This window comes from Homarus americanus, unplaced genomic scaffold (genome assembly GCF_018991925.1).
Source record: "Homarus americanus isolate GMGI-L3 unplaced genomic scaffold, GMGI_Hamer_2.0 scaffold56009, whole genome shotgun sequence".
Classification (NCBI taxonomy): domain Eukaryota; kingdom Metazoa; phylum Arthropoda; class Malacostraca; order Decapoda; family Nephropidae; genus Homarus; species Homarus americanus.
The window spans coordinates 3,380,951-3,404,242 of record NW_024739542.1 but is presented as its reverse complement, the minus strand read 5'-3'; the positions used below and the strand labels follow the sequence as shown (position 1 = coordinate 3,404,242).

Genomic DNA, 23,292 nt, shown 5'->3' with positions numbered 1-23,292 from the left:
CAATTTCTTACATTCTTTAATTAAATATTTTTTCCAAATTTAATCAGTTCGTAAAAAAAAATTTTGGTTCCTTTTCTATCACTTTACATGATAGAGGTTTTACTTCAAATTTCCAGATTCTTCACCACTACTTAACGAATTCCTGTGACCACTTCTCCGTTTCCAGGACCAGGTGAATGACCTCGTCTTGGTCAAATGGGCTACGTCACCCCTAAAAAAATTCAGGGATCTCGAAAGAAACTTCAACAGACTCGCAGCCGCCAAGAACAACGTCTCCATCAGAGTCTTAGGCAGGCGAAGGATATGACCAAAGTTCATGGCGATCTTCTTCAAAGAGCTGCTCCCTAGGGAAAGGTGGGCATGCCAGGTCATTACACGTAGCGAAACTTTTTTCAGGTAAATACTAATTATTCTCTTGGTGACGTGTGATGGGGAGGAATTGATGAAACGTAACAAGACTGCCCGAAATCTTAGCTGGGGAATAGCGTAGCAGATGTAGATCATGGCGTGTTTTACGACTTTCTTTGGTGTTACTGCGATTAACATGGATACTAATGCTTTGCTCATTACTATTACGCGAGTAGCCGCGGTCTTCAGGGTAGTGTTGAGGCTATGCCAAAAGATGACGATTGATATGGATAGGTAGTGAAGAATTGTACTCAAGAATAAAACGAATCTATTTAGATAGAACTTTAAATTCGAAGATAGTTCGCCTAGTATGGACTTTGTGATGTGGCATTTCTTGTGATGCTTTTGTTCTGCAGTCTTTGATTTCAATAAAAGGGTTGATTTCCTTTCGTCTGTTTGCTTTATTTTCTCTGACTGCGAGAAAAAACTCTTACTTTCTAGTTTCCTTGTTTTTTTCTGTAATAATAAATCAGTTTCATTTTCTTGGAGTGTTTGTGGTTCACTTTGTTGTCTGGTAAATAAAATACGTACAGACATTCCCCCTCCATTTTCTGATCTGTAAAAACGTTTACTCTCTTTTTCCAAAGTTTCCTCTATTTTCTCTGAGGACTTGAAGCTATTTCTTTTTGATGTTTTTTCTTCTTTTTTATGTGAATGCTTGAAGGAATTCATGCTTTTAAAGCTTTCCTTTGGGACGTTTCTTCAGTTTTCCTTGCAAATACAGAGAAACCAACTGGTTTACTAGAAAGCAGTAATGTATCTTAATTTCTTTCTTGAATCAAAACAGCTTTTATTTTTCGGGTTTTTGTCCGTTGTATTTGATTTCTCAGAGACAATTCAACTTCTGCTATCATTAAAATATTCTTCGGTTACCGATGAATCTCATTATGTTTAGTAGCTTCTCTTGCGTTTTACAGTATTTGTTTGCCTGAAGAAGCTCGTGAGACGTTGCTTCTTTGTTCGTGTTCCACTGACTGATTAAGAACAAATGTATATGCAGACTCTTTGTGCAGTAAGGCCCAGGCAACCTTGGAATATGGACTGGTTGGTGTTTTCTTAGTACATATGTTTTGACTTTGGGGGACGTGGTGGAGCTCCACGTTGAGGCCTGCAGGAGAGGAAAAGAACCAAGATTAATAAAACATTCACTGGCCACTAGAAAACTTGCACATTTCATTGATAAATAAACATTACAGTTTCCGTCCTGATCTGTTAACATTAAAAATACTGTATTCTTTAAGCAAGTAGAGTCATTGTGCATCTCAAGCTGATGTACAGTACTGCATTGTGCGCTTTATAGTGGAACTTGAAGAAATAAACCAGCGATATCCACCCACCGCAGAAAGACCGGATAATATAGTGAAGGATCGTGAGGACCAGCACACGGTAGTATATAAAAGAATGAGAAAAAAATGAGTGACTTGTCAACCAGTATGTCACCGCGATCTTACCAGATCAACTCTCAGCTATTTTCCTATGTTATACAACCATTGGGAGTTGAGCAATAATCTACTGCCTATCATCCTGAGTAAGAGGGAGCATTGGAACAATGTTACTCAGGAGACCATATTACAGATTATCTTCCTAATCAACAAAACGCCCTTCTCGCAAATTCAGCGGACCCTACCAAGTGCCAAAGAAACTGAGTCCATTTTGGAGCTATGATTGGAACAGACAGCCATCCTTTTATCATTATAGATTATTTTAATGGTTGCCCCGTGTTCGAGGATGGCCGGCCCGATGGGACCCTAGGGGTCCTGGGGACCTAAGGTGGCCCTAGGCAAGGGCCACCTTAGGTGTGAATTTATTTAAGTTGTTGAAGCTGTCGCCAGTACAACAGCCACACCCTAGGATAACGAGCTGTATGACCCAGTGTCACGGAATAATCCAAGAAGACCGGACAACTCGTCAACTACACTGGCTATCCAATACCCCAGAACATGAAAAGCAAAGCGATTAACATCCAGGTCCCTAGTTACTGCTGGGTAGAGAGAGGCAAAGCCCGTAAAGAAATGTGCCCATATTTTCACCTAGCACGAGGATCGAACCATGGTCCACTAGCTTGCAAAGCGATCATGCTGACCGGTACACATACACACACACACACTAAATTGGGATAATTACCTAACCTACCCTAATCTACTTTAGATATAATTGTGCTATCTTATAATAGTAAACGACGCCTTAAATGGAAAAAATAATTACCATATACGAATTAATTTTCATTGAGTTAAAGCAATAAAAAAATATCCGTATTCAGCATAAACTTCAGTTGCTTTTGAAGGTTTAGTCGGCAATTTTCCCTATTCAGCCACAGCTCAAGAGAAAGTTATATGTATCTATACAGTATATACTCACAAGTTCACATATAGATCTTCATCATCATCTTGGTCTTTGGCGGTCTGGTCCTGGTTGTAAGCTTGGTCCTGTGAGCCTGGGTACTGGTCCTGTGAGCCTGGGTACTGGTCCTGTGAGCCTGGGTACTGGTCCTGTGAGCCTGGGTATTGGCCTTGTGAGCCTGGGTACTGGTCCTGTGAGCCTGGGTACTGGCCCTGTGAGCCTGGGTACTGATCGACCTCCACGCCCCCTTGTTGATAGCTTGGATACGGTTGGTAGGCTTGTGAGGGTCCGAGCGTTAGGTTTTCGGGTTCATAGCCTGGATTTGGGTGTGTTTCTAAGTTCCCTTGGTATCGAGAATATCCCTGAATTCATTACAAGAAACAAAAAAGATTAGATTCTCATTAAAGTGTTTAGTATCATTGACTTTGATTCTCATGGTTAGGTTAGGATAAACTTGGCTAGGTTAGTTTAAGTTGACTTGGGGTAAACTGGGTTAGGATCGGTTTGGTTGGGTTATATTAGGTTGGAGGAGGTTAGGTTGAGTTAGATTAGACTGGGGTAGTGGGGTAGGTTTGGTTAAGTTGAGTTAGGTTATGTTAGGTCAGGGGTAGATTAAATTAGGTTGTATAGTAGGTTAAGTCAGGAGAAGGTCAAAGGATAGGTGTAGGTTTAGACTAGGAATATGTTGGGTTAGAAGTAGGTAAGTTCGGAGTAGGTTAGGTGAGGAGTAAGGGTAGGTCAAGTTGGGATAGGTTAAGGCTTGCTAATCTTTGGAATCACCAACTCTTAAAAAAAAAAAATTTAATGAATCCAACTATACACTACCCCATAACAAAGTACAAAATAGAAATGTGAGAAAAAAAAAATATGTTTCTGGAAGTATAAAGAAATAAATGACCATAAGTACAGCACAGTACTTGAAAAATAAATTGTTCCATAAATCTAAAAAAATTACAGAACATCTAGGAGACTTACCGCACGCGAGATAGTAGAGTCTACATTATCTGAAATACGAAAACATTAATAGAATATGGGAAGTTTTATCTTATATTTTTCATGCATTACTGAGAAGAGAAAAAAAAATGACGTACTGTATAGTTCCCCCCAAAAAGTATCGTTAGATTTTCCGTCGCGAGTTTGAAATGCTAGACGAAATGCTTTGATGAGCCCTAGTGTATCGTCTTAAGTTGGTACGCCTGCTTGCCATATCAGCAATAGCTATAGACGGGGTTAGGATTGGGGAAGGAAGTCGTCTTTGTATGGAATACTAGATACTTTAATATAAAATAAGAAATCCACTAGGCTATATTAATGTATGTATCATTCGAAAACGTATATTATATAGTCATTCGTGCTCAAAGGTAGCGGCGGATGTAGAAAAACCAACCGTTCAGAAACATGTCGAGTAAAATGCTCGGAAAGCCTCGAATCACGTCGACTCCGTGGCTAACGATACTTTTTTGTGGGACTGTACATCTCTCCCTGTCTCAAAGTCTTCATGATATTGTTTATAGATGATGCAAGAAATAGTCATATGTGCATGACTAGCAGAAGGTAACTCATATTTACTAAAAAATAGCAGTTAGTAACTCACTTGTAGGTGACAACTCACATAATTATACACTCGTCACTATCAGTTAGTACCTTAGTTATGCACATTACTAGCAGACGGTACCTTAGATAAATGCATCACTTGCTGTTAGTAACTCCGATTCAAGTAAAACTAGCAGTTAGTTACTCAGATACAATCCCATTAACAGCCGATAACTCTTATACACATACTACTTGCAGCAGCTGGGAACACACCATTAATAGCTGGTAACTTATTCCCAACAATTGGTAACTTACTGCTACCATCTGGTAACGCAGACTATGCAGCTGATAACACAACAACTAGGAGCGGGTAACTTACCAATGGTAGCTGGTAAACACAACTACTAGCAGCTTGTACCTCTCCCCTCCTTAAGTGCGTCGCAAGTGTTGACTGGGGGTAAGTCGTGTGTGTGTGTGTGTGTGTGTGTGTGCGTGTGTGTGAGAAAGTGTACGTGAGTAGAGATGGACGAGGGTAAAGGTGGGGCTGTGGACTGAGGGAGACGGGGGGACAGGATGTTGTGATGATAACTCGCAGTCATCGTCGCCCCCGTCATCCCTTCACTAACACGAAGGAGAGAGAGACGTTCAAAGAGACAGAGATAAACAAATATCAGATAGAGAGATAAAGATAAACAGACAGGCAAGGAGGCAGACAGACTCATCGTCGTTTCAACTGGAGACAGGACCCGGGGCTAGTTGACAGGTAGAGAAATATACGACATGAGAAAGATACAAAAGCGATTTAGGAATCAGAAACAGAGAATGGTAGAATTAAACTCGGAGAGAGAAAGGATACACTGCAATAGTTACATAAACACAAATGAATCGTTGGATAACATACTGTCACAATCTTGGAAAATATTCTTGTCTCTAATACACCTATTTGTTTTGTAAGGCTAAGTGCTGACCCCATAATAACTTACTTCTATAATTTGAATTCCTTTTACAATGCAATCTGAGGGCCATCAATATACTGTACTCGATAATCGGTGGTAGACAGACAGACAGACAGACAGACAGACTTACCGTAGACGTCCGAGTTCCTGAAGGATGTGTAGTTGATTTTCTTGCTGTACCCGAAGCGGGTCCCCCTTGGCTTCAACAGCGTCACAATCCGCCCCTGCTAATGGAGAAGTTAAGTCGTCAGACAGCCATATGACTGAGTCGTTCGCAAGCCATTTGGGTAGTCAAGGATCAATACAGAGCCAGTGACGTATTTTTACGTTACTAAGATAATTAAGGGGTGTGTGGGTCAAGTGGATACAACGCTTGCCTTGCGTCTTGCTCCGTGGGTCTGCGGTTGGTCCTGGGGCACTCCCAGTCCACCCAGCTGTAAATGGGTCCCTAACTTTACAAGATGGGAAAGTTAAGGTGGTCGAGTGCAGTACTGGCCATGCTGACTCCTTGAGTACCGAAGGCTTAGTATACAGTGTGCTGTAACCTCACTATTCCCAATAGGCAGTCATACCTATGGGATCTATACAACATACTAAGATAATTAAGGGTGCAGTTGACGAACGGATAAAGTCCCTGCCTCCCGAATCAACGGTCGTTGGTTAAGAGACTTGTTGCCGAACACTGACTGGGGCGCCCCCAGTCGATTCGGCTGCAGAATGGGCTCCTCACTTTGCAGTTGATAAAGTGAATTGTATATTGGGTTAGTTTATTGGTAGCCACCTAGACTTCAGTTTCACTTATTAATTCTGCCCCTAACGGGTCTTCAGATGTGTGGAATTCATTTGAATTTTTAACAGAAATTTGGATGGATCAGGAACATTATAAAATTTAATTTGGGAATTAAAGTTTCTTATGGAAACAGTATAATAGGTAAGGAACATTGATTAACATAGTGACTTCTTAATGGTCTTTCGTGAGTTTTTGGTGCCAATTGGTTTCACGGGTCATTAGGGATCTAGTTGGGTAAGTAGAGGCTATTAGGAGGGCAAATACGTAATTAACGTGTAGAAGAAGTCTTAGGAAGGGAATAGTGTTCTTTTTATGAGTTTTAAAGACCATTTTGGTTAGTAAAGAGAGTCAGAGAATTACATGGTGCCAGGTTGCTGATCTTTGACTTTCTGTTTCCTTTACACACAATTGTTGGGTCTCACTTGTTTCTTTTAATCCTTCCCCACAGGTGGCGAGCACTGTGATGCCGTACTTCAAGTGGACATTAAGGAGTACTTAAGGAGGTCGTGGAATCAACTGAGTGGCTAAGGGCAGTTGACGTTCTAAATGATGACTGTTGAACTAAATGATCGTTAGGGGTAGGTTGAGAAATTTATTTGATTATATACTATTCTAACAAGCTCTTGTACCATTTATTATCAAAAACACACCTGTAGTGAACATTTTCGTCATTTTAACAAACACCTGGGCTCTCTAATTGATCTAAAAATTTCCTATACCTTTTAATTGTTCCCCCAAATACCTAAATTTCTGATTGTCTAACCAACATGTGCCCCTAAAATAGGTTCCTCCCAAATCGTGAGTTCCTTGGCTGTTTTTCAAGACGCTTGTACTGTACTTCCTAGTTGTTCCAGCAAATATGTATACTCGCAAGGTGGGGTCCGATAGATGTCAAAATGAACAATAAGACTCCTGTTGTCTCGGTAGAGGTGTCAAAATCCTTCGCCCGTTGTGTCATATTGTCTAGCATAAAATTTTGCAGATACTTTTTGCAGCGAGTGTACAGTACATTATGTGTCTACCGTGTCCCCATAAATCTATAGTTTCTAAATATTACATTAAAGTTATGAATAATTCTGATTCTTCTATCACAAACACACTAGAAAAATTTAATAGTCATTCTGCCAATTTTTTATTTATTTTCTTATGATTCCGAGAAAAAACCTAAACTTTTTTGGTGATTTTAACGTATACATCAGTTAAAGGCATAGACTTTCTCTTCTTACTAATAACTTTCATCAACTCTCTCACTTTAACTATGACTGTATTTACCCACTCACTCTCTCTCTCTCTCTCTCTCTCTCTCTCTCTCTCTCTCTTACCTGGCGAGATGTCGTATCCATTGGCCTCATCTCTATGTCACCGGTTGACTGAGCCTCGTTTGACACCTCTGTTGGTTCAAATGAGGAGATACAAAATTAATATAATTACTGGGAACACACACACACACACACACACACACACACACACACACACACTCACACATTGCTGTAGTCTACATTATGTTCGGTGTAAAACTAATGCCATAATCACTGAAAGTACTCTGAAATAAATTACAAGATTAGTAAACTTCTTCTACAAACAGGATAGACTTAAAGGAAGACATGAACCAGTTTGGAGGAGGACATGAACCGGTTTGGAGGAGGACATGAACCGGTTTGGAGGAGGACATGAACCGGTTTGGAGGAGGACATGAACCAGTTTGGAGGAGAACATGAACCAGTTACAGATAAGAAAAATAAACTAAAAATCATAAGGGAAAGACGAACGTATAGACTATAATTACAACTGAGAAGTAATAAGACAAAATCAAGCGAGAGACAATACTTAAACTAGACACTTGCAATTGAAAAGCAGGATACCAAATCGATTATTATGCTCATCTAAATCCAGTTTAAGTTGAATTAAATTTAGTTAAGTTCATTCTAAGGAAGTTGGTTAGAATTTAACAGCCTGTGACAAAGGAATTAATTTTTCTCTGCCAGTAAATGAATGGGTAAGTCAATGACGTACAGACGTAAAGAGAAGCTAATGTACTGTAGTGATGTTGGAAAGACTAAAACAATGATATAACGACATAAACAAGACCCTGAAGAATAATATCAAGAGGTGCACTTGTGAGGCAGACAATACTCACCTATTATCTCCTGGTCTTCGATGGTCAAGACGTTGCCGAAAACCTCTTTCACTTGATCAGGGAATAAGTAAGAGAGACCCCAGATAATTACACCTGTCGCCATGCAGAGGACACCTACGGCCAGGGAGAAGGTCGAAGTGAATGGCAGTACATATGGCCTATTGAACACCAGTATTTCCTAGCCGGAAACTTGGTAAATTAAATGGGGGAATAAAAGAGTTAAGAATATCCTCCATATCTTCATGAACAGATGCCAGTAGTGAAATCAAGATCCTGAATCAAATACAATTGTTGATGCAGTTAAAATGTCTGTATTTACTCATTTCGTTAACTGGAGATAATGGAATGTAGTGCCAGACTATTGTTTCTGTTAGTGACTTATTTCTCTCTCTTTCATATTTTCAGCTGCTTCTTACCCGTCACTAGTGCCAGGTACCAGTGGATGCCATAAGTGGTCCTCAAAATGCCGTTAGGAGGGGTAAACGGCACCGCTAATTCAATAAAATTCCTGTTGCTAGACCATATGAGGGCTGAGATAGTGAGGGAAGAGCCGGTCATGAAGAGGAAGATCGCCCCGTAACTGATCACCATCTTGAACAGAATCAGTGTCAGGATCCACAACGCGAATGATAACCTGAAGAAAAGTTATACAATGAAGAGAACGACATTAATAGATGACAAGAAAAAAATACATTGATTAACGAATAACAAGTAATTAGCAAGAAGGCAGTAATGAGCTTAACGGTCGGTAACAAATCATACGATATATGATAAAAAAAAAAAGTTACACATTTACCACTCAGTCAGGACACCTAAAGCGAGCACAAGTAGTATTAAGTGACGGGATACAGCTGCGGCCTCTCTCCTGATATATAAACAAGAGGGCAGGAATGTACTGTACGACTTATAAGGAAACAGAGATAAACTAAAAAGATGCAAGGTGTGAGGCGAGCACGTACAGTACAAGAGAAGTAAGCACGTAAAAAATGAACTGTGTCTGTACAAGCAATGTGTGTACTTTACAGTGAACCGATAACGTACAATGTTCCGTGCAAGTATATATTATGAAGCTGTGGTATAAATGATCCGTACGCATACATACGAGCTGTGAACGTACACATAAACTGTGTACTTATAAATGATCCATGTAAGTATAAGTGAATCACGGTCGTACAAATGAGCCGTGTACGTAAAGGACAAGAAAATGACGGACGGAAGCCACATCCGGCAGTGTCCTGTGCTCTAGTTTGATAAAAGTATAAACGTGTCTAAATAATTATCTGCCTAACTTCTCTAGCATGAGCGAGCTGCGAGTTATTATGTACTGTAGATGTCGGGGTGTGGCTGTCGGGGTGTGGCTGTCGGGATGTGGCTGTCGGGGTGTGGCTGTCGGGGTGTGACTGTTGGGGTGTGGCTGTCTGGGCATGACAATCAGACTGTGGCTGTCAGGGTGTGGCTATGGTTTAGTAAGATTGTATAGACAACGGTTTTAGTTTAGCGAAATTCAGCCACACAGAAACTGTTGTGTAGTCTGGAAGAATCAGTAAACCTTCTTGCTCTGGGTTTTGTATCTTACATGCCTGTTGTTACAGTACTGCTGCTAGATGATTGCTGTTACAATACTGCTGTTATGGCTGCTGGTACAATATTTATTGAAGTGACGAGCAGAATTTATGAGTTTAATTACAAGTAAATCACCTACCTTTATGAGTGTCTATATATGTAAAGTGACTTGACCAATTTATAAAAGAACTATATCTTTCTTATGTTTTCTGCCGTGGAAAACAAACGATTCTTATTAAGTTTTATATAAAATACATTTAACAATCACTATTTCGAATACTGTTAAATGCTTCACCCAAAACGATAGGCTATTTGGGTATTCAATCTCTTTATAGTTTGATTCTGTCATATAATCATTACCTTGAAACTTGTTGTCATATGATTTCAAACGTTGATTTATTATTTTTATGAATTTATCTTTGGAAGGGAAGCATTTAAAACAGGCAGAGAAACAGCAACAGCTCACAGTGAGGTCATCCCATGCACTCAGACATACACAATGAAATGGAGTACCAGCAACACCTACCAGATGAAGATGTGGGAGTACCAGCCAGAGGTGCGGTAGAAACGGCCGAAGCGGATGCCCTCTCCGTCGAAGGTGAAGTACTCGGCCACCCACAAGATAGGAAGGGGGAGGCCTTTTTGTTGTGCCGCGCGGAAGTTACGCTGCATCTCCCCAGCTGAGACAGACAGAGAGAGAGAGAGAGAGAGAGAGAGAGAGAGAGAGAGAGAGAGAGAGATAGATTAATGGTAATTCCTCAGTATACGTTAGAATTTTACACTTATACTACACGCTGAGAGGAAATAGAAACATTCAAAATGTGATTGATGGGTAGAAATTGATGAGGGACTGTTGGTGGTTATGAGTGAGTGAGGAAAATGAACAGGTGTCAGATGATTCAACGTTAAAACAGAGGATATGAGAGGCATATTTTGGGGGGATTTATGGGGAACATGGAGAGGGATAAGAGCTGAGGACATAAATGGGTGATGGAGGGGATTAATGCTAGAAAATAAAGAGGTGTAAAAGAGGCCATAAGAGGTTTCTAATGGGAACTAATGGTGGAGATAATAAAGATAGGTAATAATGTGGGAAATAAGAGTTGTACAGTGCGGGAAAAAAGTGGAGGAGGGTGAGAGAGATCTTACCGAAGGGTCCAAAGCCAGCTCTTCCCTGGGCCCACTCCCAGGAAAACCTTTCATTGTAGTCGATCTCTTCCCCCTTCAAGTCCTCTTCAGGTTCCTTCAGGGCTGTGTTGGGAAGACCAGGTTATCAGAAATTACTACACAAGTCATACCAACTAAGAAGTGTCAATATACTAAGGTTATATACTCTTGGAATATACAGATTAAGTATGCGTGAATATATAGTTATAATTATATTCAATGGGTGCAGTGAGTGGATACAGCACTCGCCTGCTTTCCCAAGGGTCGTTGGCTCGCGCTTGGAGCCCCCCCCCCCCTCCCTCCCTCCCCCCCGTCGTTCAGACTGTAAAATGTCGGCCACACTACTGAAGGCAAAGTATTGACATAAGAACATAAGAATGGAGGAAACTGCAGCGGGCCTATTGGCCCATACTGGGCAGTCCCGTTTACACCCAACCCCTATTGCTCATATAAGCATCCAACCTATGTTTGAAGCAATTCAGCGTATTCGAGTTAATGATGATATTTGGTAACTTGTTTCATTCATCCACTACTCTGTTTCCAAACCAGTGTTTACCTATTTCACGCCTAAATCTAAATTTGTCTAATTTAAAACCATTGTTACGAGTTCGCTCCTGGTTGGATAGTTTGAGTACCTTTGTAATGTCCCCTTTGTTTAGCCCTGACTTCCACTTTCACACCTCTATCAGGTCGCCCCTCGCTCTACGTCTCTCGAGGGAGTGCAAATTAAGACGCTTTAACCTGTCTCTATACTCAAGGTTCCTAATGCTCGGGATTATTCTTGTCATTCTCCTCTGAATTCTTTCCAATGATTCTATATCCATTCTGTAATACGGTGACCAGAACTGAACTGCGTAATCCAGGTGTGGTTTCACAAGCGCAAAAAGATACAGTTTTAGGATGACCTCGCTAGTCTTGTAACTAACACTCCTTTGTATGAACCCAAGTACTTTATTAGCCTTGTTACGAGCAAAAACACATTGTTTACTTGGCTTAAGGTTCCTACTTATCATTACTCCTAAATCTCTCTCTCGGCCGGATTTCTCTATGGCATCCTTGTTCATCTGGTATCTGGTTTCCCTGTTTACATCTCCTATACTGAGTACTTTACATTTGTCCACGTTGAATTTCATCTGCCATTTTTCAGACCATTCGAAAAATTTGTTTAGATCTTCCTGTAGTTTTGCGGAGCCCTCGTCAGATTTAATAACACGTCCTATTTTAGTGTCATCAGTAAATTTACTTATGTTGCTGTCTATGCCGATATCTATGTCGTTTATGTATATAATAAATAATAATGGTCAAAGTACTGAGCCTTGGGGAACTCCACTTGTGACGTTGCTCCAATGGGACTTAATGCCGTTAATGCTCACTAGCTGTTTCCTGTCCTGTAACCACGCCCTAATCCATTTAAGGATGTTACCTTTGATGCCATGTGCTTCTACCTTTCTAATTAGTCTTTCGTGGGGGACTCTGTCGAAGGCTTTGGTAAAGTCGAGAAATACCACATCATAATTGTGCCCCTCGTCCACCGATTCGAAAACTGATGAAAAGAATGTTAATAGATTAGTAGACAAGAACGTCCACTTGTGAAGCCAAGCTGGGAATCATTGATCAATCGGTGCTTCTCCAGGTGATTTCGTATAGTTTGAAATGATTGCTTCCAGTAATTTGCCTACTATTGATGTTAGACTGATTGGGCGGTAGTTAGAGGATAGTGATCTATCCCCCTTCTTGAAAATCGGTATTACATTCGCTATCCTCCAGGATTCTGGTACTACACCTGTTTTTAAGGACATGTTAAACAACTTTGCTAAGGGCATACTAAGCTCTTCCTTACATTCCTTTAATACTCTGGCAAATATCTCATCGGGACCAGGTGACTTATTAGGCTTTAGTTTGTCTATTTGCTTACTAACATCGTTACTAGTCATTACTATGTCGCTTAATTTGTTAACTTCACTATCTCTGAATATAGTCGGTGCCTCAGGTATCATGTTTAAATTTTCAGTGGTGAAAACTGTTGAAAAATATTTATTCAAATTATTGCTCATTTCTCCGTCGTTATCAGTGAGCTCGCCAGTATCTGACCGTATTGGTCCAATCTTTTCTCGTGTTTTAGTTTGATACATTTGGTAGAATCCTTTGGGGGTTTGTCTTCGCCTCCCTTGCTATCCTTACCTCATTATTCCTCCTGGCTTTCCTTATCTCGGTTTTAACCCTACTCGCGAATATCTTATAATAATCCTGGAGGTAAATTTCGCCACGCTTTATCCTTCTACCTATAGCCTTCCTTTGGCCAATGATGTTCTTTCAATAATTATTTATCCATTTAGGGTCATTATTGTCTGATCTGAGTTTTTTGTATGGTATGTTCTGCCTTTGTGCATTTAGTAACTCATTATTTAAATTGTCGTGGAACTCGGCAATCTCAGATCTCGTTATGAGGTGGGAGTCATCTGTCAGGTTCACGGCCAAGCATTCAATGTGTTGCATCCGCAGTTCCACTATAGGACAGACTTGTGCCCTTTTATAATCAAGAAAATTATGCAGGTCGTATAAATCTGAAAGCACACCGAAGGCTCACATTTACATGAATATATATAAAGGTTATAAACACCTTGGAATATACAGCCCTATGAAAACTCAAGAGTCCTAAGTTATACGACTAAAGAACCAGGAACATACTCCAGCCAACCGTTACTAATACTTGTACACTACCATGAATATGGATACATCATACACACTGCAACCATACATAGATAATACATGGTTGAAAAAAAATTATACTTATGAAAATTAAACGGATGAAAAGAATGCTGTAAAGAGAAAGGTGTTAAGGCCACTACTGAAAGAACATACAGTACATGCACTTCTCTCTTTCTCACACACACACGCGTTTAGGGGTGATTGTTAAGAGAATGCTCAAAACTTTCTCTTTCACCCTCAGGCGTGATATTGAAAGTGCACAACCTCTCTCTCTCTCTCTCTCTCTCTCTCTCTCTCTCACCTTTGAGCGTTATGTTTACAGAGCGAAGTCCTAACTTGACTCCCACTCGAGCCTCTATCTCTGCTCCCGAGCCAGCCTTATAAGGGGTTAAAGTGTCCACCTGTCCTTCCTCCCAGTTCTGGCCGAAGTTACAAGCTATTGTGAGAAAATTGATGAAGTTAGTGACATAAATGGGGTTGAAGGGGAAAATGAGAATAAATGGGGAGTAGAAATGGGGTTAATGAAGAAATAAATGAGAGTTAACTCGAATAAAGGTATGCAGCGTATGGCACAAGACATAATGTTAATAGTGGTATCTAAAGGGAATCTTAAATCATAGTAAATGGTAGTTTAAAATAATATAACATGGTGATAAGGGGAAATTTAATGATTAGAACAAATAATAATACCTGGGCCTCTAATGGGTACAACAATTGGCAACAATAATTAAATTAAACAACGTTAAAGGTGTATCTAATGAGCCGTAAGTAATGCTAATATAATAAAAATAAACTTATGTAAATGAAAGGATGAATCATATATATATATAATCAACACCTCAACCCGCCAGGACTTGAACCCACGGCCCACAAGCCTATGACTGTGACCGGGGAACGCTAACAGCTGGACCACCAGGATACTAAAAGCAGTCCTAGACTTTGTTATATTTCACACAAAGCCTGTTCAACGAGCTTATGGCGCCGTGAACCTCTAATGGGGACCACCCGTATCACGTAGGTGGTCAGAGTAACGTTTTACCAAATCCGGCTTTATTGGGCTATATATATATATATATATATATATATATATATATATATATATATATATATATATATATATATATATATATATATATATATATATATATATAATGGAAACGTGGACAAGATAAATCTCGATAAAGTCACACAGGAAAAGGGAAACACTGGAGCACCTAAGCATTCGGACAGTAGAGGAGTTATCCTGACAAGCTAACAGAAGAATATTCTCTGAAGGACGAAATAGGACTTACCACAACTGCAAAGTGATAAAGAGAGTAAAACTGTATAACCTTGACTGCCACAGTCTGTCCTCCCTGACACGGGTGAACCACCTCCGACAATCGCCGTGGTAATATCTCAGTCGGGGAAGATTTTTGGTTCTTGCCCGGACCACCCGGGGGTCCGTGGTCAATAGTAATACCAAGGTGCACAACCTTGGCACCCATATGATGTGTGTGTAAAGTTTAAGGTCTCTAACTGCTTCCGTTTTGGAGCTGTGGCTGGAACATACAGACACGTCCTATATCATTATATACAGATATATAATATACCAGGTATATACTCACCCATTATCACCAAACCCAAACCCAGAGCCGCCGTGACACGAATGAAGTGGTAGACCATCTGTGGGTAAATCAAGTATCAATATTTCCGCCTTTCTCTGCCACGACGGTAAATGTCCCAATAAGACATTCAAAACAACGAAAAAATATTAACAATATATAATTTAAGATTTGAGAGAAAAAAATGACATTACTGCTGTAAGGTAAGATGATGGAACCATAAACTGTAGTAGCATTATGATCCTATATCCAAGGGGTGATAAGTTTTACAGTAATAAATCAGTTTAGATTTAGAGACGAGCTGACAACACCTCTGACATGGTATCTGATGTTCTTCCAAATGAATTAGCTGAATCAGTCGAGGAGAAAGAGAATAGGAATAAAAATAAGAATAATAAGAATAAGAATGTACTATACCAGGAGGGGATGGAGTATCAATTGATATAAAAACACATTGAAAACAAATCAATATTCTTTCACAGTTCACACATTACCAACAACTAAAGCTTATTTACCACAGCTTATTACGCCAATATGAATACCTATTACGCTTACAGTTTATCGATTAGTGAAACACTTATTCCAATAGCTACGGAATATCTCATTAAAATATTCTCTGGAACAAGGTTAGGTTAGGTTAGGTTATTAATAAAAATTTACAATGAAACAAGTGGAGAGAGAGAAAGGGAGAACAGGATATAGAGGAGGGGGAAGGGAGAGAATAGGAGGGATAGAGAGCGTGGGAAGGGAGAGGATAGAAGGGATAGGGAGCAAGTACGGGGAAATGGGTAAGAGGGAGGGAAGATTGGAGGAGAGAAAGCGTTAGAATGAAGGAGAACAGGTTAAGAGGGAGGAAGGGAGAGAGGGAGGAGGGAGAGTGTTAGAATGAAAGAGAACAGGGGGGGGAGGGAGGGAGGGGGGAGAAAGTTAGAAAGAAGGAGAGCAGGTTAAGAGGGAAGGAGGAGAACGGGAAGTAGGAGAGAAAGGGAGGAAGAGGATAAAGGGAGGAAGGGGGAGAGGGAAAAGAGAAAGGTAGGAAAGGAGAGAGGGAGGAAGGAGAGCGTTAGAATGAAGGAGAACAGGTAAAGAGGAAGGAAGGTAGAGAGATAGAGGAGAGAAAGTGATGAAGAAGAGAAAAGGAAGAAGGAAAGCATTTGGATGAAGAACAGGTTAAGAAAGAAGAAACGAGAGAATATTGAGCTGAAGGATGGAAGGAACTATGATAGATTAAGACAAAGACTAACCTCCTTTTTTCCTTGAGTCGCTGGAATGACGCAGAGGCAGAAAGAGACGAAGAGAGTGAGGTAGGCGGCGATCCAGCCCATGTATAACACGTCTTGATGTGCAGGGTTCTTGAGTTCCTCGTACTGGGTGGGGAATGGCTTCATCCGGGAGGCGTCGAACCACCCAGGCGACGAAGGAAATACGCTCATGGTGGTGGTGGTGGTTGTTCTGTAGGTTGTGGTACTGATTAGCTGTGATGATTTTTTTTATGTTAGGTTTAGTATAGTTTGGTAATGGTGGTGGTGATGAGTGATGATGATAATGTTGGTGGTAGTAATGGTGGTAGTAGTGGTAGTGGTGGGTGATGATGGTGGTGGTAGTGGTGGTAATGGTGTTCATGATGATGATGATGGTGGTGGTAGTGGTGGGTGATGATGATGATGGTGGTAGTGGTGGTAATGGTGTTCATGATGATGATGATGGTGGTGGTAGTGGTGGGTGATGATGATGATAGTGGTGTTCATGATGATGATGGTAGTGGTGGGTGATGGCGGTGGTAGTGGTGGTAATGGTGTTCATGATGATGATGGTGGTGGTAGTGGTGGGTGATGATGATGATGGTGGTAGTGGTGTTCATGATGATGATATTGGTGGTAGTAGTGGTGGTGGCTGTTGTTGATGACGGTGGTGGTAGTGGTGTGGTGGTAATGGTGTTCATGATGATGATGGTGGTGGTAGTGGTGGGTGATGATGATGATGGTGGTAGTGGTGTTCATGATGATGATATTGGTGGTAGTAGTGGTGGCTGTTGTTGATGACGGTGGTGGTAGTGGTGGTGGTATTAGTTGGTAGTGGAGTTGTCATAACAGTTTAAACCCAGCCATTAGTAAAGGTTAACCTACCACAACAAGTTCTTATATTGGTGAAGTGTGTAGGTGTACATGTGTGTACAGTAGGTGTACTTGTGTGTAGGTGTACAGTACATCTATGTGTAGATGTACATCTGGGTAGGTGTGCATGTGAGACATACAATCTTAAACCTAGAATGGGTTTACATACACTGTACACTCGCACCAAAAAGTATCGGTGCAGGGTGAGATCGACGAGTTCCAAAACGTTACGTATACACTGTGATATGTCGGGAAGGTTGGTAATTGTATCCTCATAACCCCCCCCCTCCACTAGGTGTTGCCATATGGCTGACAATCAGGGCTGCCAACATAAGGCTTTCCCAATACCTATCGTCACTGGTCTCAAATTGTTCACACTACAGTATGCACCGATACTTTTTGTTGCAAGTGTACATGGTGTAAATTACAGTGTAGATGGTGGTAGATTGTGATGAAGGTGATGGTGGTAGATTGTGGTGAAGGTGATGGTGGTAGATTGTGGTGAAGGTGATGGTGGTAGATTGTGGTGAAGGTGATGGTGGTAGATTGTGGTGAAGGTGATGGTGGTAGAGGTGACAGGTCGTAGTAACGATGGTGATGATAGGTTATGGTAGGTTATGGTAACGATTGTAAAAGTGGTGGTTGGATTGTCGGAACAGAATTAGTTGTGGTGATAGATAGCAGTGGTAACTTGTGTTCAGTGTGGATCACACTAAACACACTGTGTGGTGTTGGTAGGTTATGGTGGTAAGAGTTGGTAACAATGGTAATGGTGCAGGGTTGTGGTTACGGTGGTAGGTTATGGTAACGATGGTAATGGTAGTTGTTGGTTGTGGTAAATGATAGTGGATGGTGGTGCTGCTAGCTGTGAAGAAAGCATGGAAATAATAATTTGTGAAATAGTGATAACGATTATATATACATATATATATATATATATATATATATATATATATATATATATATATATATATATATATATATATATATATATACATACTGTATATTGTCTGTACGGTATATATAAATTATAACTATTCTTCTACTCTACATAATAACTCACTCTACCACTTTATACCATATATATATATATATTAAAAAAAATAGTAATACTGTTTGAGCACGTATCCTCCAGTTGTTGTGGGGTTCGCCTGGTACTGTTGGTGCTAGTTATCATAACATCCTGTCGTAGGCGAGATAGAGCAGCTTAAAGAAATAAGATTTGTTAATGTCTATCTGTCTGTCTGTCTATCATTAAATCTTGCATTTTGTATTTCAAAAATAAAAAGTCAGATCCACGAAACGCAGGAGAATCTTGAAGCGGAGTACAATTAATGGCATTTCCTGTTTTACTTTTCTTATTATCGTTTAATGTTAAGTTCATTGACACAATATTGGGTAACACTGTATCTTCCGTTTCTTTCTATCCGTCTTTCTGACTGTCTATGAACAGTATCAGTTTATCTATGAATCATTCTATTTACCTATCGATCTAAACAGTATAGTGTATTTTTCTTAATCTCTGTTTCTCCCTTTCTATCTACTTTTCCTCCATTTATCCCTATCTGTCTTTTCTACCTGTTTATCTCTTCATCTGTCTATCTATGTATCCATCTATCTGTTCCTCTTTCTGTCTCCATCTCCCCCCAAGATAGATTAAGGAATCGTGCTACCGTAATTCAATACTAATAACTGCCCTCGTATAAAAAAAAAAAAACACGATCGTAAACCTCGCTTTAATCTCCTTCAGTCAAATGGCTCCCGATGTTTGAAGCACCTGAACGTAACTGCTTCCCCGTGCTTAAAATATACCCTGGGTTACGGCAGCGGTGCAGTGGAAGTTCGACGACAATATTTTGAATATGGCCTTGTGTGTGTTGTAAGTTTTAGTCTGCAAGTTTAAGAGTAAGTTTATTTATATCAATGCTGGTAAGTTTTAAGCTTAATTAGAACTGTATTTGCACTAGGGCGACACACTTCTACTTACCTAATGCCTTTGATGTTAGTGAAATCAACGAGTTATTATAATATCTACTACATGTTCTAGTACACGGTGGTATAACGGTGTGAATATTAGTCATGAGAAGTTTATGTATACCGATATTATTTTGAAATCTCAGCTTTTATTCCTAAACTGAATAACAGTCATCTCTAAATTATCCCTTTTTTACCAACAAATCCTGGATCTCAAATATTTATGCACTTATTCGTATTGTAAGTATATCAAGAGGACAGAATTCAATTATTTTTCGGTAAAGTCTCAGTTCAGTTTCAACATAATTTTGACCGTGCTCTTGTGAGCGTTGCAAAAGCGTCTCTAAAATTTGTAGAAATAGTTAATGTATGACTTATTGAGATTTCTGGCCCAGAACGAGAATGACAATTAACACAACAAAAAATGTATAGTTTGATGACAGGAGGCCCTACTGTTGGGGTTTGGTTAACACTGATTATGAAAAATAAAACAAATCATTATTAATGCCATTTGTACGAAAAGGGATGAAGACCCACTACCAATGGCAACAAAATCCACGTATTTTAGAGAACACTGGTAGGATGATTATATGTATTTTGATTCCCCAATGAAGACAAAGGGCGCATAATAACCACCACTGGCGCTGGAGGCTGAAGAGATAACGCCTGGTTGTGCTTGAACATGAACATAACTCACAAGTCTACAGTAAATAGTTGTCCTTGAGACTGTTGGCAGGCCCTCTGATTGAGTGAGACTGTTTTTGTTGTCACCAACGAAGAGGAGGATGTAAGTTTGATTCACCAGTTAAAGAAAGGCTGTATCTTGACCCACACCGCCGTAACGGAGCACTTAGCGGGCCCTCTATCTCCCTTGACAGAGTCGCTCGGTTGTGCCACACTTATGGAGTGGCAGCCATGTCTGGGAGGGGCATTTCCTTTAGTATGGTCTGTGTGACGCGCGCAACTCACGATAACGGATACTTTCGTAATCCTAATGAAACTGAAACTAATTTCAAGTAACTTAACCGAGGAGAAATAAATTCGCCTAACTTTTTTTCTTTTCATTTAGGCGTCAAAAAAGAGGTGACATTGTGATCTTCTTCACCGAATTTTACATCACATATCAGAGACAATGGTAAAGAGGGGAATGTTATCCCACCAACTTGCTGTCAAAACCCAAGGTAGTAGGCGGCTACCAAACAGGGAGGTACTACTGCCTGGGAAGATAGTGGAAGCATAATGTATTGTCTAATGGTAGATCCTGCTGCCATATGGCATCACAAAAATTGTGACCAAGTCCCAGGTTGCTGATCTGACTTTCTGCCTCATTTACACACAATTGCAGGGTCTCAATGGTTTCTCTTATTATTGGCAACACAACATGCATATATTGTATCTCACTTTTGATTTTTTTTTAATTTTTGTATATCTTTATTATTATTATTATTATTATTCTTATTATTATTATTACCGTGTTGATATTATTGTTATCATTATTATTATTATTATTATTATTATTATTATTATTATTATTATTTTATTTATTTATTATTATTTAAATTTTTTTTATTATAAATTTTAATTTTTTTTATTATAAATTTTATTTACTTTGAATTATTATTATTATTATTATTATTATTATTATTATTATTATTATTACTATTACTATTACTATTATTATTATTATTATTATTACTATTACTATTACTATTATTATTATTATTATTGTTAATATTATTATTATTATTATTATTACATTTTCGCCCCCAGGCCTCGATGTGGGTCAGTGACCTGTGCCCGGGTGGGCTAATCCCCGTAACAAAAAAATAAAAGAAAACTGTATCATAAATATCCACACCTAACCTAACCTGGCTCACTTAAACCTTAGCAACAGAGAAATTAATCAGTTAAGCTGCGACATAGAGGCAGCGACCAAAATAAGAATGAGATTACTCTGAGATAGGAATATAGCTAGTGTTATGGGACATACTTCTCTAGGGGTTGTTATAATGTTCCACAACATGAAAACACAAGGGAAGATAAACGGGGAACGGAAATATTCATAATACTCTATAAACTGTTATGATATATTAAAAATTAAAACATATTTACGCTTTATACTAAAAAAAAAGGTGAAAATGAAAGTAAATCAACTATAACTGAGAACTAGCACCTGGAATAAGTGTTACGTATCACAATACACACTATAATTATATTCCTAAATCATATAAACAAAGTAAACTTAGCTGTGAGGTGACCACTCAGTAGCACAAACACAAAACGCTCAGAGATACCGGATACCCTTACACAGCGCAGGGCAGAGCCGGTCAGAACAAACAGCACGTCAAGAAGCCGGGGGAGGGAGTCAATGACAGCTACTGGTAGACCTACCAACTAACCTCACAGAGTTGACAGGTTGTTTATTACTCACTACAAGAATGTAAACATTGACACAAATAATCCATAATTTACCATACTACAATATACTATATAACCTACAACAATACCTATCACAACAAAACATAATACAAACCTAACATAACACATGTAAACTGAGAAACAATAAACATAATGAATAACTCGTTCCTTGAATAGGCTGACTACCTAGTTTCCATCGCACTAGGGAACAAAAATACGCTAAGAAAATTTAAGTCTTTGGAGGGTGCCTCCAAAGACTTAAATTTTCTTAGCCTTTGTCAATTCCCAGTTCCATTTGTGGTGCAAGAAAGATACCGCGAACAAACTTTTAAAATATTCATGAACGTCACGTAAACTCCACAATAAAATTATTCAAAAATGCAAAAAGGTTTCAGTATTCTACATCCTTTAGTCTCAAATATTCGTAAGATATTTCGTTCCATTTATGGAGCAGAGAACGAACCCAGTTAGGGTAATATCGACGTCATTATGGCATCCAATATCGAATGCGGGTTTGATTTACCTAATTTAACCTAATAGGATACAATCTGGCGTATTCACTAGGGAGAAATATTGATGTCCGAAACTGGTAACTCTACCTGTGCATTGAACCTGGTCACAGGCCGAGTATCGGCTTATTTATAAGTAAAATATGAGTGTGACATACGCCAAGTGTCTCAAAAAATGTTTGCACACTACATAACAGATTTTTGTGGACATGGCATGAATGCTTGTTTTATAATAACAACATTGTCCTCAAGTTTATTTCCTACATGACAGGCCAGATGCTATACACTCATCTTTACCAAAGTTTACCAATGGTGCTAAATTATTCAGGGAATTTGAATATCTAAAGGAATGTGAATTTTACAGGACAAACTTTATCATCTCCGAGCATGGTATTGGTTGCTGAGGATCAATGCTCTACGCTGGCTATCAGGATGGTATGGAGATGTACAGAACCACATGTCCAGAAATATTGATGATGAAATTTTACTAATTGAAGCTGGATGTGTAAAGGAATTTTGAGTGTTTACCTTGATAATGAAATGAAGTTCTGATTTTATTATGAGCAGATGGTGAACCTTGACTAAAAACTGGCTCGATTAATCGGCTTTCCATGTAAATCTGTTTGATCCTCGAGATATGCTAAAGATTATCAATTAAGTGATAACCTCTCAAGCGGTGGATTATGTTTTTTTTCCCACTTCATTCCCCTCTTGGTGACCCTACCAAATCCCCGTGGACTCCCTTCATAACCATAATCATTATTACCACAGTGATCAGAACATTTGAAGTCATCCAGTGAGTTATTTCAAAGCCAAATGCAAACTCAAAATGAAAAGAAAGAAGGAAAATTCTACCCGTATGACGAAATTAATAAAACGATCTTAGTTATTTCAGACTTCCCAGATTTTCTTGAAAATTTTCCAACTTTTCACAGCCCGCAGTGGACCTCAGTTTAGGGATCATTAATGGCAATTTTTACCTGTGAACATATCTCAGACCTCGTCCCAACCACTGTACTGTACAGTATATCTTATTAAACAGAGGTAGCGTGTGTTGAGAGAAATGTCAC

At 39.4% G+C, this 23,292-nt stretch overlaps 1 protein-coding gene across 3 annotated transcripts in view; it reads right to left on the bottom strand.

Annotated features, from left to right (window-relative positions):
* LOC121874866 (dual oxidase maturation factor 1-like) overlaps window positions 1-20,216 on the bottom strand; it is a 20,722-nt gene extending 506 nt beyond the window's left edge. The window contains exons 1-13 of one of the 3 annotated variants that reach the window (XM_042379161.1): window positions 19,993-20,216; window positions 16,452-16,659; window positions 15,211-15,268; window positions 13,905-14,039; window positions 10,877-10,978; window positions 10,254-10,407; window positions 8,581-8,798; window positions 8,165-8,278; window positions 7,350-7,417; window positions 5,368-5,461; window positions 3,724-3,752; window positions 2,767-3,110; window positions 1-1,516 (exon numbers count right to left, since the gene is read on the bottom strand). The exon at window positions 1-1,516 is cut by the window's left edge and continues 506 nt beyond it. In XM_042379161.1, the coding sequence (XP_042235095.1) occupies window positions 1,465-1,516; window positions 2,767-3,110; window positions 3,724-3,752; window positions 5,368-5,461; window positions 7,350-7,417; window positions 8,165-8,278; window positions 8,581-8,798; window positions 10,254-10,407; window positions 10,877-10,978; window positions 13,905-14,039; window positions 15,211-15,268; window positions 16,452-16,640 (1,557 nt within the window). In that variant the 5' untranslated portion in view covers window positions 16,641-16,659; window positions 19,993-20,216 and the 3' untranslated portion in view covers window positions 1-1,464. Of the gene's footprint in view, window positions 1,517-2,766; window positions 3,111-3,723; window positions 3,753-5,367; window positions 5,465-7,349; window positions 7,418-8,164; window positions 8,279-8,580; window positions 8,799-10,253; window positions 10,408-10,876; window positions 10,979-13,904; window positions 14,040-15,210; window positions 15,269-16,451; window positions 16,660-19,992 lie in introns of all 3 variants that reach the window. The other 2 variants (XM_042379160.1, XM_042379159.1) reach the window with 2 other exon arrangements.
* Between the last annotated feature and the right edge of the window lie 3,076 nt (window positions 20,217-23,292).